The 15,120-nt window shown below is 41.9% G+C and overlaps 1 protein-coding gene across 1 annotated transcript in view; it reads right to left on the bottom strand.

The window, feature by feature from the left end:
- crabp1a (cellular retinoic acid binding protein 1a) overlaps window positions 1-9,041 on the bottom strand; it is a 28,376-nt gene extending 19,335 nt beyond the window's left edge. The window contains exons 1-2 of the mRNA XM_084059370.1: window positions 8,839-9,041; window positions 3,473-3,651 (exon numbers count right to left, since the gene is read on the bottom strand). Coding sequence (XP_083915496.1) covers window positions 3,473-3,651; window positions 8,839-8,908 — 249 coding nt within the window. The 5' untranslated portion in view covers window positions 8,909-9,041. The remainder of the gene's footprint in view (window positions 1-3,472; window positions 3,652-8,838) is intronic.
- Between the last annotated feature and the right edge of the window lie 6,079 nt (window positions 9,042-15,120).

Consider the following 15,120-nt stretch of genomic DNA (forward strand, 5'->3'; position numbering starts at 1 on the left):
AAAGGAGATCACACAGATGATACAGTTTCACGCAAATAGCTGAAAAATCCTGGGTTTAAGTGTTTTTCAAACTGCTCAAAATTGCGGACAATCTAAGGGCGGAGCTTAATGGTCAAATCGATACGTGTGTTCCTCATGAGTCAAGGCACATGTGTAAGCAAGTTTCACGACTTTCGGCCAAACGAGGCATGACTTATGCCTGTTTAAAGTCTGCATTTTCAAAAAATTGCTATAGCGCCCCCTTTTGGCCAATTGGAGTGAGATTGGTTTCAGTGATATTTGGAATGACCCTGTACATTTCTGCCAAGTTTCAAAGAAATGTGAGTCTGCATGTATGTTTTAGGCACAGATGAATAATTTTCATAAAACTGTAATAGTTAAAATCTATCTCCTCCTGGGATTTTTGAGCAATCTGCACGAAACATTTTACACATGAACTTTGGACCACTGCCTACAAAAATTTCCAACGGATTTTCCATAAGTGAAAAAATGCAGAAGTTAGGAGCCAATGACTGTTTTTCATATAATTCAAAATGGTGGGAGATCTAAAGGTCAGAGGTCAAAAGTCAGACCACGAAAGTTGTCGGGCATGAAGAGACGCATGTGTGTATCGAAGTTTCATGGTTGTAGGTCAAACAGGGCATGAGTTGTACCTGTTCAAAGTGGGCACTTTCAATTGAGTGCTATAGCGCCACCCTTTGACGAATGAGTGTGAGAATTATTTCTTGGTAGTTTTTCATGAGCATCTACCATATGGCCGAGTTTCGTAAAAAGCGTATGCACGGTTAAGCCAGAACTGGCAAAAACAAGTATTTTTCAAACTGCTCAAAATTGCGGAAAATCTAAGGGCGGAGCTTAATGGTCAAATCGATACGTGTGTTCCTCATGAGTCAAGGCACATGTGTAAGCAAGTTTCACGACTTTCGGCCAAACGAGGCATGACTTATGCCTGTTTAAAGTCTGCCTTTTCAAAAAATTGCTATAGCGCCCCCTTTTGGCCAATTGGAGTAAGATTGGTTTCAGTGATATTTGGAATGACCCTCTACATTTCTGCAAAGTTTCAAAGAAATGTGAGTCTGCATGTATGTTTTAGGCACAGATGAATAATTTTCATAAAACTGTAATAGTTAAAATCTATCTCCTCCTGGGATTTTTGAGCAATCTGCACGAAACGTTTCACACTTGAACTTTGGACCACTTTCTACAAAAATTTCCAACGGATTTTCCATAAGTGAAAAAATGCAGAAGTTAGGAGCCAATGACTGTTTTTCATATAATTCAAAATGGTGGGAGATCTAAAGGTCAGAGGTCAAAAGTCAGAGTGTGAAAGTTGTTCAGCATGAGGAGACGCATATGTGTATCCAAGTTTCATGGCTGTAGGTCAAACAGGGCATGAGTTGTACCTGGTCAAAGTTGGCATTTTCAATTGAGTGCTATAGCGCCACCTTTGGACGAAAGATTGTGAGAATTATTTTTTGATCGTTTTTCATGACCATCTACCATATGGCCGAGTTTCGTAAAAACCGACTGCACGGTTCAGCCAGAACTGCGAAAAGCGGCAGAAGAAGAAGAAGAAGAAGAAGAAGAAGAAGTGACAGAATAATGCGAATAACAATACGTGTCCAGAGCAGAGCTCTGGCCCCGTAATAATGAGAACATGAAGAAGATATATACAAAATAGCAGAGGAATTGTGTCGTGAAAGACGTAGCTTTCTATGGTTATTTAACATCTCTTTGGAATTAGAGCCTCCAACTGAAGATATAGGACTGATGTTGTACAATCAAGCCACTTTACCACAGAGACTGACAACATGTCGTTGAGAGAAGTTAGACACCGGCAGTTTCAAATGGGGTGTAACTGAACGCTAGTAAGGTGGCTGCAATGTCTTGTACAGTGATTGTAATTCTCTTGTTCCTCGTGGATTAGCTGTCCTTCCTTATCTGCTTCTACAAGAGTATACATTACATAGTGGCCCTGGCAGAGGATTGAGAGGAACGGCAGTTAGCTACATCAGTAGGCTAGGCTATTATCTTTCAAAGCACTAGACCATGGCCTAACTCAGGAACGATGTAAGTCGGGAACATGAGTTCAACAATACCCAGTTATGCACACTATGAAATCATTGAACATTATTATAGTTGATATCATTATTCTGTTGTCTACTGTTCTAGGTGGAGGTTCTTATTGCAGTGCCAGTGACTAAGGACAGGGCCTTGTAGCGATATCATTATTCTTGGTTGCTGTGTGAGAACTCTCCCTCAGGCTCCAGTACAGACCCAGAGAGAGGCTGTCATCCATCTGATCTCAGCCCAAGCTCTCTAATCCGGCTGTCAGACATCAGCCTGCTCCCAACCCACTGGAGCAAGTGTGGAGGAGGTGTTCATTTCTCATGGACTGAATCAACAGTCATATAGTATTGAGAGAACCCTGAAGCCTTTGACTGATCATAGATCCGTGCGTGCGTGCGTGCGTGCGTGCGTGCGTGCGTGCGTGCGTGCGTGCGTGCGTGCATGCATGCATGTGTGTGAAAGCAGTTGAATGTGGATGAAAATAAGTCTTACATAATAGTAGAGTAGTCTTCACTGACTCATGTTACCTATTACTTACTTAAAATTTCATAATATAATTTTACACAGCGTAAGGAATCCAATTTACTGTACTTATTTTCTATCTCTCTTCATATAATTGGTCATCACTAATGCTCAGTAAGATGGCATCATTTCTGTCTACTCACTGTCTCAGAGGAGGGCTGTGGACAGTTCAGAAACCTGCCTACCAGTGACATCATAGGCAGGTTTGGTAATTTCAAACAAGATTTCAAACTTTTTTTTATTAATGCAAGAATAATAGCTTCTATTTCAGCATGCTAACTGTCTAGGAAGAAAAAGGCTGTTGTTTCTATTAGGTTGGAATCCCCATTAAATATGTCATTGGTAGTTGGTTTTCTGTCCATAGCCCATCAATGAAATGCAGAGTGAGTAGACGGAAATTGTGCCATCTTATAATGAGTATTAGTGAGGACCAATTACTTGAAGACAAGGTGTAAAATGGGTAAAGTGCTCCTTTACATTTAAGTCACTGTCTTTACCCTTGGGGAATAACCGACCGCACAACCTTCTTCTGTAACTGTAAGTAAGACTCTGTTAGGGCTGGGAGATATGGACAAAATCCAATATGAATACCTCAATATATTGTGACTATAATATCGTATTGTGACGATAATATAAATATTCTATAAAAAAATTCAAGAATTGTCAAAAATAGTGAAAATGGCCAGTCTACAAACTCACACATAAGTATGAAATAAGGCTTACATGATTAAAACGAGGAAAATACAACACGTTTGCCATATCACGATATTACGAAATGTAAAATCCCAGATGATATATAGCCTCATATATCACAATATCAATATAATAACGACACAATACCCATTCTATAGGCTCTATAATTGAAACACAGTCTTCTTACCTTGACTTTGCGGCCGTCCACCGTCTCCTCGTTGAACTCCTCTCCAACCTGAAAGTTGATCTCGGTGGTCCTGACCGTAGTGGAGGTCTTGATGTAGAACTGCTCTCCGTCCTGACGGATCTCCACATGGGGTTTAGATGCGGCAGCTCCAGCCACCTTCCTGAGCATGGCGTTCACACCTGGACCAACACATGGTCATGGTTAGAACAGAATTGAAAATGTGAAACATGGACCGGAAGCCTGCTGGCTCCGAGCACATAACTGCACATTCCAAATTTGTATGCCTTTATTTTTGATTGGACAGTAGGCTGACGGGAAATGGGGAGAGTGAGATGGGGAGTAACATGCAGTAAAGGCCATCGGGATCGGGACTCGAACCTGCGACGCGCTGTCAAGCCTAGGTGCCCGGACCGCTACGCCTACGGTCCAGGCCCCAGCTTCTATTTTTGAACAGATTTGGAGATTTTTTTTTATTTTAAATAATTTATTAAATCAATTAGCTCAAATAACTGTTGCACTTCTATGTATATATGTATATGAAATACTAAATATGCCAAATTTCAGTTACAGCTATTGAATGCTGCAGCCTGTGGATCTATCTTTAAACAACCTCCTAGCAGAGGATGCATCGACTAGCCCTGCTTAGTGATGAGCACTGGATAGTCTCAACTGTCTACTGGTTGAGAGGGACGGAGCAGGATAGAGAGAGACAGAGATAAAGGATGAGACTCTTTTTCCTTGAGGCTATCAGAGCCCTGGATGAGGACATACAAATCTAATCATTAACTGGGAATGGCATGGCTCCCATGTGCATCTCAGACTTCATGTGGCCAGCCTGTGACGTGAGTGGTCTATGACGCATCTATGACGTATCTATGACGTAGCACTCCAAATCTGGGCAAAGGTTTCAGCCTGATGGGAGACCTATTGACTTCCATTATGAATTCAAGTTCATGAAAAGACAGTAGTGGAGGTACTTCTTTCGCCTACTGGCAGATTAGCTCTGGACGTACGCAGACACACAGGCCATTTTAGGCCGAGTCACACTGAAAAAAAACTGCCTTCAATCTGTTAACATCCATTTTTTCTCACAAAAATGTATACTTAATACGGCATATTCAATATATCTGGTAGCTGAATTATTTCCGTTTTTCCTTTTTACCCTTTTTTTTAATCTGCGTACTGATATAGAGAAAAAGGGAGATAGACAACGAGTAAGAAAGAGAGAGATGAAAGTGTGAGGGGTTGATGAGCGAGATGTAATCTGTTCAGGAGGCAGACACCCCCTGCTTTGTTTAGTCTGGACTCTAATTGACCCAAACAGTCTCTGATTTGACCCCCTGTCCTTCTGTCCTGGTTTCCACTTCACTCCACCCAACCGCAGGACCCCATGACCCCTCATGTCATATCTCATCACATACTGTACGGCAGTGGTTCTCAGCAGGGGTCCGGGGACCCCCTAGCGGTCCTTGGGGGGGTTCCAGCCCCAGCTAAATGATTGATAGTTATTGTAGGAACAAAATGGACACTCTGTAACTCAGAGAGTGTACAAACGTAGATTTGCGAACTGTCAGAGTTAAATTAAACAGATTTTACAGTGTGGATAGGGTTCCCAGAGATAAATGTGCAGCACACAAAATACTGCAGCAAAGGTCAGCTAGCAGTCCACAATCTCTAATGTATTATTCCTGTATGTACCAAACGTGATGTGTCATCTCGAAAACACAAAATACAACTCACAAGATGCTACAGTATGACTGCAGTGCTTACAGTATATGTCCGACGTCTATAGCAAAGGACAGTGATCTCAACCTGTGTTCCGGGCACACCTACATTGTCTACCAGTAGTATACAACACATAATGCAGGACATATTCAGGGATCAGTCCATGTGGTTTGCTAGATTATTCCTGGAAACATAGCTAGACAGACAGACACACACACCCTCTTCTAGATGGCTCACCCCACATAAGTGCCTCACTTTAAAACGTTTAATGAGGGATTATGTTAGATTATGAAGAGACAAGATCATGTAAATGAGAAAAGATGAGATAAGGTAAGATAAGATTAATCTATCTATAAATGCACAGTATCTCTGTCATGTCTGTCATGTCTGTCTGTATTATGACATCATAATATTGACAGAATAGACTGGGCTCCAAGTATTAATGGGTACTGCACTAAGTACTCTAACAACGGATAAAACAAGGATTGCATAACCGGAGGGGCATGTTTGCCCAACGGGCATCGCCCCAGTAATATGTCAAATTAGATTACATTTATGTACGATGAGGTAAGAGGACACATCAGTCTCAGCTTTTGTATACAGACACAAAGTACAGGCATCCTCAACTTTTTCCAGTCCATGCTTGGTATACATCAGTATGTCTGTCTTTGTTGCTATAGCGATCAATGTTTTCCATCTAAAACCTTATTGTGCATGTATTTGACCTCAGATTAGATTCAGTGAGGTCAGATAAAATATAATCACAGAGGTTTAAGTTAAGAAATGAAGTCTATAAAGACAAAAATGGAGACATTAAACAAAGTTCAGTCACTGAAAAGCCAAAGGAAATCAGTGACATTTTAACACTGGTGCCAGAGTGAGACTATTTGGCCCTGATTGTCATACAAATAACCCCATTAAAGTATGACAAGCCAGATTGGCAGTAGGTTTCCTTTTTGCCCGTTGGTGGTAGCCGGGTAAGACTGGCATTTGTGAGCGTGGCACCACCCTGGCGTGTGTGGCAATAACCCACTTTGCCATGCCCTGTGTGACTGCCAGGACCATCTGGCCTTTGCCTTGTGCTTCACACACTGCCAAATGTTCTGCTCCTCTCACCTCACTGCCACCTGCTAGCATGAGAACTGACAGGGAACGTCCCAGACCAGGCACTCATGAGCATATAAAAGTTAAAGCCTTTTATTAAAAAGGGCTAGGAACAGATTAAACACACCAACACCTATTGGCTCACGCCTGCATCAAGGTGTCCTGACAAAAGGAGTGCAAGGCTCAGCACAGGACAGGAGCCTTTCATATTAATATTGATATTATGTGTTTACTTTATGTTATTCATATCCATGTTGTGGGGAATAGTCAGTTTCTTACTGTCTCTCTCCTACAATGTCTCCCTCAGTCTCAGCTTTAATGTTACTGTTTCTCCTACATTGTCCTCATCTCAGCTTTACTACTGTCTGTCTCTCCTACACTGTCTCCCTTTCAGTTTTCCTATGGTGTGTTTTAATAAAGAATACATAGGCTACAAACTGTATTGGACGGCCCACTCCCTTTATTTTAAAAATAATAATCTGTCTGACCAAGCGTGTCTTTGATCATTTCTGGAGCGTTCTATACATTTTCTCTAAACAGATGATGAGGACGTTTATGGGAAGTGACGGCACAACGCTGTTGGAATCTACGCTAACTAATTCTCTCTTCAACCGGGAGCTTATGTAACGGAGGAAACGAATGATTTGCTGATGTTAGACACAGTGAATGTGTACATGAGAGGATGGAGGGCTGAGTTCTGGTGATGTCATGATCAGACCTAATCTGTCAGTCACAAACCATGTCCTGAATGATCAGGCATGGTTAATGATTCTAATATTGCACACAGACGTTTTCACTGCCACCCTGATTCAGTGAAAATACTAAATGTATTATGTATTAAGTGTAGGATGATTCTAACGCATGCGACACAACATCGCAATACAGTGCATTAGCAGTGATGCATCAATAAAGGATTCTCTCATTTGAAATGAATTGGCTAAACATGGAGGGTGCCTTATTAAGGGCCTATGAATCATTGCTGCATTGCCATTGACATGCAATCCAAACAGGCATCGGGGGTCGCAAAGTTATGACATGGAGAAGCTGCATCTCAAACAGAATCGCAATATACATCCATTATCCATGTTATTTTATTAATTAATTTGATGCACTTTTACACACACACACACACACACACACACACACACACACACACACACACACACACACACACACACACGCACACACGCAAACGCGCGCGCGCGCGCGCACACACACACACACACACACACACACACACACACACACACACACACACACACACACACACACACACACACACACACACACACACACACACACACACACACACACACACACACACACACACTTGAATGATTGGAATGGGTGAAGGTGCTCTTTGATGAACTTTTACGAACTTCAAGTCAAAACCATCCAGGGTTTATTACTTATACTCAGTTTCATTCCGAAGGGGGCCACACACGTTGGAAATGTATGCATTCATGCTATATGCCAGACAAGCTCATTGACCAAATAAGTAGAGACCTTTCTTTTCACCAAGAAAAAGGTTTTCACTTCATTCCAGTTAATGACCAGCTGTTAACACAAGTCATCACCACAACCCCATACTCACTGTCTTACAACATGCATTCCAATAACCACGCAACAGGGAATATTCACTGGCAGATTGCAAAATTATTTAAAACATTTTTTTGTCTTTCTTTTTTTGTCTTGTTTCAGGGACCTGGCGTGGCGAAAGACTCTTACACACAATCGACTGACCCAGTTAACTCATCCCATCCTAAACCATCACTATCATGAGTTAAGACACAGAGAGAGAGAGAGAGAGAGGAGGGGGATAAAAGAACAAAAGGAAGCAGGGGAATAGCGTAGCAGGACTCCAGAGAGACAGAGGCAGACCTCTGCTGGCATTGCTAATGCATGCCCTAGTTAAACGCTTAACATGAATAATGTTGTTCCTCACCGCATGCCCTGGGACGCGACACTAACAATACCATGCCTGTTTGCCATGGAATCCTGACTGGCAACGTCTCACATCTCTGCTCTGTGGAACCCAGGGGCTTCCCTCATCAGCTCACATCTCTCTCTCTCTCTCTCTCTCTCTCTCTCTCTCTCTCTGCCTCTCCTTCACTCTCACTCTCTCCCTCACCCCTTTCCTTCTTCCCAAGAGAGGGGCAGACTGCAGAGAGAGAGAGAGAGAGAGAGAGAGAGAGAGAGAGAGAGAGAGAGAGAGAGAGAGAGAGAGACACTAAGAAAAGCAACACTGTGTTGTTTGGAAGTAAGGTGCTCTGTTGCGAAAGAGCGGCAGTGGTTGTGATGGAGAGTCCTCTCGCATGAGATGCAGGGATGCAGTGGTGGATTACGAAGGAGAGAGGAGAGGAAGAGAGGACAGACAGACAGATGGAGGTACCGTAGGTAGATGGATAGTTGGATATTAGGCAGGAAGAAGAAGGGAAAAAAAGAGAAAAAGGGCAAGAGAAGAGAGGAAGGGGTGATGGAGGGATGCAGATGGACAGACAGACAGATAGACAGACAGGGTAATAGAGGCATCTTACCCAGTGCTTTGAGAAGTTCATCAAAATTCTCGCTGCTTTTCATCTTCCAGGTGCCGGCAAAGTTAGGCATGACTGCAGAGGTCTGAATATACCAGGCAAAGACCCCGGACCGCTCTGCTCTCTGTACTTCCTTCTCAATCTCTCTCTCTCTCTCTCTCTCTCACTCTCTGTCTGTCTGTCTCTCTCTCTCCCCTCCTTCCCTCCCTCCCTCTCTCTGTGTCTTTCTCACTCTTACACTTTCTCTCACAACCCTCCTCTTTCTTTTCCTGTCTTTTTGTCCGTCTATCTGTATGTCTCTCTCTCTCTCTCTCTCTCTCTCTCTCTCTCTCTCTCTCTCTCTCTCTCTCTCTCTCTCCCTCTCTCTGTCTCCTCTCTGCACTGGTCTCAAACTTCTGATTTCACACTATTACACCACTTGTCTCTTCCTGGGGCTGTTCCACCCCCCCCCCCCCCCCCCTCTCTCTCTCTCTCTCTCTCTCTCTCTCTCTCTCTCTCTCTCTCTCTCTCTCTCTCTCTCTCTCTCTCTCTCTCTCTCTCACACACACACACACACACACACACACACACACACACACACACACACACACACACACACACACACACACACACACACACACACACACACACACGTTTTCTCACTCCTTTTCTTTTCTTGACTCACTGTGCAAGCTGCTGATGTGTGTGTGTGTGTGTGTGTGTGTGTGTGTGTGTGTGTGTGTGTGTGTGTGTGTGTGTGTGTGTGTGTGTGTGTGTGTGTGTGTGTGTGTGTGTGTGTGTGTGTGTGTGTGTGTGTGTGTGTGTGTGCGTGCGTGCGTGCGTGCGTGCGTGCGTGCGTGTGTGTGTTAAATGCACTAGTCTTTAGGATGCGGGTGAGATCCCTCCCACTCGATGCCCTGTCCCATTAATCCAGGAGAAAAACATGTATTGTATACATGTATGTCATTATTTGTGTCCGATTTGTTTTGTCATGCAAAATCTTTGAGAGCTGTAAGTTCTTATGTGGCAACGCAGAAGAAGTTTTTGAACAATGACTTGAGTTATAGTCTTCAAGAGTTATTGCCATAGTGTGTAGAGAGGAATCAAACCAGTGTATAAAAGTTGCATCCAAAATTACCATGCTGATTCAGTTCAGTGTCATTACTTTTTATAAAAAAAAATGTTTTCAGTGCCAAATTAAAAGCAAGCAGTTACTTACACTTAGAGGGTTTTTTTCAGAAGATTCATTCAAACTAACTGTTCCTTTTGATTCTATAAGGTCAATTTGCTTCTGGGAAGCTAGTTCAGATACTCCTGTGTTTGGTAAGATTCCTCTCAAATTCACTCCGTCTGCTTCAGGCACCCATCCAGCTCATAGGACATGGGACTTTGTGGCGTAATGATCCTGTGGGATACCCTGCATGATCAACTCATCCCTCTTCGTTCAATTGCATCTGTATGGGTTTTCCCATTCTGCTTCAGAATCATAACCGCAAACAACAACAAAAACAAGTATGAGGTTCATACAAGGAATTTGTATTTTGGCACATGGTGGGGTGACAACCCAGCATTAAACAACACAGGACTATCAACAACGTAAATGAACATACAGGACTCACATAGAACAACGCAATGCAATGTGGAATAGATGATTTCTTCATACTAAAACTGGGGGCCAGTGTGTCCTAGTGGTTAGAATGACTGCATATGCAGTAGGTCTTGGGTTTGCAGCAGACTGTCACTGTCCTTGAGCAAGGCACAGAACGTCTCCCTGTTCCATGCTGCAGATAAGAGCATATTAGCTGAATGCCTAAAATATCAATTTAATGCAGCTAAGAAGGGGAAATGACCCTAAAACTACAGAGTTGCGGCTCATTGAGATGTTTTCTTGTTTACCCCTGAAGCAGGACAACTCATGAGAACTTGTATGTAAATTGCTTATCTGTGTTATTATGTTGTGTGTTTATGGGGTTCATTTATTATGGTCACTGCTTTCTTTTGTGTCTTGTTTTGCAGTCAACCATGACCAAAACACATAAAAGGATTTCATGTGTGCCCCGGGGCAAGACACTACTGTTGTAGCAATTGCAGAAATTCTCTAGAAGTTACTCTACTTCTCTCTACAAGATGTATACAGAAATATCAATTTTATTCATTAATTTTCTTATATTTAAGATTTTGAGAAGAGAGTGAAAATCAAATATATCAACAAAGTACAGTATACCAAAATGCTTATGTCCCACACGAAATGACTACCATTGACTTGAAGGACAGGGAAGTAGTCCATTTGTGTATTTTCTTCAGCAGAGATTTAGGTTTCAGCGTATATGCTGTTTTCCCTGAATGTTTGCATATTATGACATACCCAGAATAGCAATGCTAGGGTTCATGTGGTCGAGAACTTACCCTGCTTATTTTGTGGTTGTAAATACAACTTTCTTTTTCTTTGCCCTAATTGGAATCCACAGACACCACAGTAACAACGGGAGAGAGAGACAGAAACATGACAGAGAGAGAGAGAGAGAGAGAGAGAGAGAGAGAGAGAGAGAGAGAGAGAGAGAGAGAGAGAGAGATCTGACACTAGTTTGTGGTTCTTCTTCATCTTGTTGACAAGACTGAGAGACTCTCAATCAATTTTCTTTCTTCTTAAGAACCGTTTAACATTAATAAATAATATGATATACCACACCAGTCTTCAGAAGTTGTTAGTTGACTTTTTCTTGGGGAAGAGTCAAGAGGCTTTGATTCTGACTGGGAGTGAGAGATCAGAGCAAGGGTTCTGATCCTTGCCAAGCAGTCACTAAGCTATGCTATAAGCCTAGTGCGACACACAGTGAACTGAAACTGTCTGAGGGTTCAAATGGTTTGACACAGATTCTCAAGGTTCAAAGGCACTCTGGCCTGTCATACTGAAACCCAGACCCACTGAGGAGTACTGGAAGACAAGAGAGGAGAGGAGAGGAGAGGAGAGGAGAGGAGAGGAGAGGAGAGGAGAGGAGAGAAGAGAAGAGAAGAGAAGAGAAGAGAAGAGAAGAGAAGAGAAGAGAAGAGAAGAGAAGAGAAGAGAAGAGAAGAGAAGAGAAGAGAAGAGAAGAGAAGAGAAGAGAAGAGAAGAGAAGAGAAGAGAAGAGAAGAGAAGAGAAGAGAAGAGTTACTTCACAACAACCAAGAACAATGGGGTTAGATATGAACAGACCTACTTCTCTGCTAAATCACCACTAATCTTTGCACTACGTTTAAAAATATGATAATACAAATGTATAAATGTCTTTATTGCTTTTAGAGAGAGGTGTAGAGTGATGTTGATGAACTGACCAAATAACAGACAGACAGAAAAACAGAGAGAGTTGAAAATAACTTTGAATTTTGCCCAAGGAACATCGCCTTAAGTTGCATTGCAGCCAGTTAAAACAGAAGCCGTGCCTGTACTTTCAACATACTTCAGCTAATGGACTGTGCCAGCTGCTTACACTGCCTGCATTTCCCCAATGGACCATTATGAGTCATTAGTCTGAAGAGGACATCATTATGATGACTAGTGAAGGGAGTGAATGTGAATAGAATCAGGGACCGGTTCCTGAAATGCAGAGAGAGCGAGAGAGAGAGAGAGAGAGAGAGAGAGTACGCTTCAAGAGCCATAAGAAACAACCCAAGCAAACACTTGAGAAAATAACAAGTGTTCTATCAACTTCTGTTGTATTTCATGAAGTCATTTCACAAAATCACAAAATCACACGCACGCACGAACGGACGTGTGCGTGCGTGTGCGTGTGCGCGCGCGCGCGCGCGCACACACACACACACACACACACACACACACACACACACACACAGAAGAGAGAACAGGAGAGAATAATGTATCCGAAGCCGTACGTATATATACTGAACATATTATTTGGACTACACTATTTACTGTAAATGATGTAAGCTTTTCATTTTTGGATTTTCTTTGTATAGTATGTACATATATTAGATTAGTTTAGTTATGCATTGAAGAACCTTCTACGTGGTACACATTAACTTAACATCTGCTGTTTTTATCCCAAATTCTGTGATTTGAATCTTTGTCTTTTGTTTTTATATTTAGATATCTGTGAGGTTCTGTTGAGATGTGTACATAATATTATATAGTACTAATCCTTCTATTGTGATTCCATCGTTATCTGCATTGTTTTAGTATTTGTTGACTATTAGATATTGTTAGTCATGTTATGCAGATGTATGTTTACTTGTTCAAATATGCAATATGTTATTTAGATGTATGTTGTTTTCTTGTCCACAGTATTATTGACATTTACAATATGTTTTTAAGATAGATGAGGTTTTATTTTTGCCTGCTACCACTACAACCCTAACCCTAGTTACTTTGTAGAACTTTTTATTTTCCAAATACAGACTCATATTCTTTTATTTGTCTGAAAACATTTTACCAGGTGTCTATTTCCATATTCACATCATGATATTCATCAGATTTTGAGCATATAGATGAAACATTTGATTATGATGGATGGATGGATGGATGGATGATTATTTGAGCTGGAGCGTACAGTCCAACACAGACCCCTTCCAGACCAGTCTACTCCCATGGGATGTCAGTGCAATAAATATTCCTGGAGACAACAAAAGTATTTCCAGAATCTAATTCTAATTTTCCAACTAATTCCTCAGAGCTTGGACTGCTCAAACATTGTTGCAATGATTTGGTTCCAAATTTGAGTAAGTACTCAGAAGAGGTTGATGGGGTGCATAGACCGTGCTGCCATGATTGGCTATAGCTACCAGTAGTAGAGTACAAAAACAGAACAAAGACAGCCACAAAAGAAGAGGGAAAAGCTGCTCTCTGACTGCAATAAATATGAAACGACCTGACATTCACAGAGACCAGGCACGACGTCTGCACCATCAAGACCGTACAGACCGCATGAAGCATGAACTAGGCTATCTACTGAAATAGTATAGTTGGTTTTATAGAAATGCGATGGCTCATTATCCCCAAGGTATGTGAAGTTATTTTTAGACCAATGAGGGGTATTTTTGTCACAGTACAATTGCACATAATGTGAAATTTGTCTTCTGTATTTACCCATCCTCCTAACTATTAGGAGCAGTGGACACCATTAATACAGCACCCAGGGAGCAGTTAGTCTGATTCGACTACTACTCGCCCTTAAGCCCATGACCCACCTAATTCCAACACACTTTGATAGTTTGGGATGACTCAGGGTGGAAGACAGGGTTAAGCAAATATCAATGGGATTGGTTTTTAAGATACTCAAAGGGACAGTGCCCTCATACCTGTCTAACTACTTAGTGAGTGACACCCACAGCCAGAGGGCGCAACCACGACCTGGTTCCCCCCAAATTTAGAACAAACATGGGAAAAGTCTCACTCTACTCCTCCACCACAATGTGGAATGCCCTGAGATCATCCATTAAAGGATGTGAATCACTGGTTTCTTTCAAAACATTCATCAGAAGACCACAAGGGGAGGTAGATTTTATTCCCCCATCGAAAGGAGGTGTCATTCACTGCCGCCATTTCTCCTTTGTACATATAGTTATTTGTATTTATTGATGACATGTGAAATGTGTTAATATGCTATGCTATGTTGATGAATTGAATACATAGAACCACAATGCAAACAAGTCCCCAGGACTTTTTTGTGTTATCCTTTTAGCCTAAATGCCTTACTGTACCACGTGCTGTTGACATTTCTGACTGATAAAGTATTCAATCAATCAAAAAAGTGTCTTGCTCATGGACACTTTCACACATATTAGACTGGGGCCGGGGGGGGGCAAACCAGGGACCTTCTGATTCCTAGATGGCTTCTCTACCCATTCAGATGTGACGTAATGGCGGTAGTTCCAGCTCACTGGCCCAAACATGAGGTCCACCAGAGTGCGTAGCTCTCTTCCAAATGGGAGAGCCATGCATGGGTTTGGACCAAAACTGCAGTAGTCTACCGACCAGTGGTGTAAAGTGACTATAAGTACATTTACTCAAGTACTGTACTTAAGTACAATTTTGAGGTATTTTTACTGGAGTATTTCCAATTTTCAGTACTTGTATACTTCTACTCTACTCTCCACATATCTCAGAGGCAAATATTATACTCTTACTCAACTACATTTATTTGAAAACTTTAGTTAATAGTTTACTTTGTTTGTTGACCACTTCAGTTCAGCCCTATAAATACTTCGGCTATTTGAAAATAGCAGATCTACAAGCTCGCAACGCATCACTTTGCGACACGTTGTGAGCTTGTAGATTGGCTATTTTCATAGGATTTGTATACATTTTTA

Source organism: Gymnoscopelus microlampas (assembly GCF_963454915.1).
Source record: "Gymnoscopelus microlampas genome assembly, chromosome: 6".
NCBI classification, from domain to species: domain Eukaryota; kingdom Metazoa; phylum Chordata; class Actinopteri; order Myctophiformes; family Myctophidae; genus Gymnoscopelus; species Gymnoscopelus microlampas.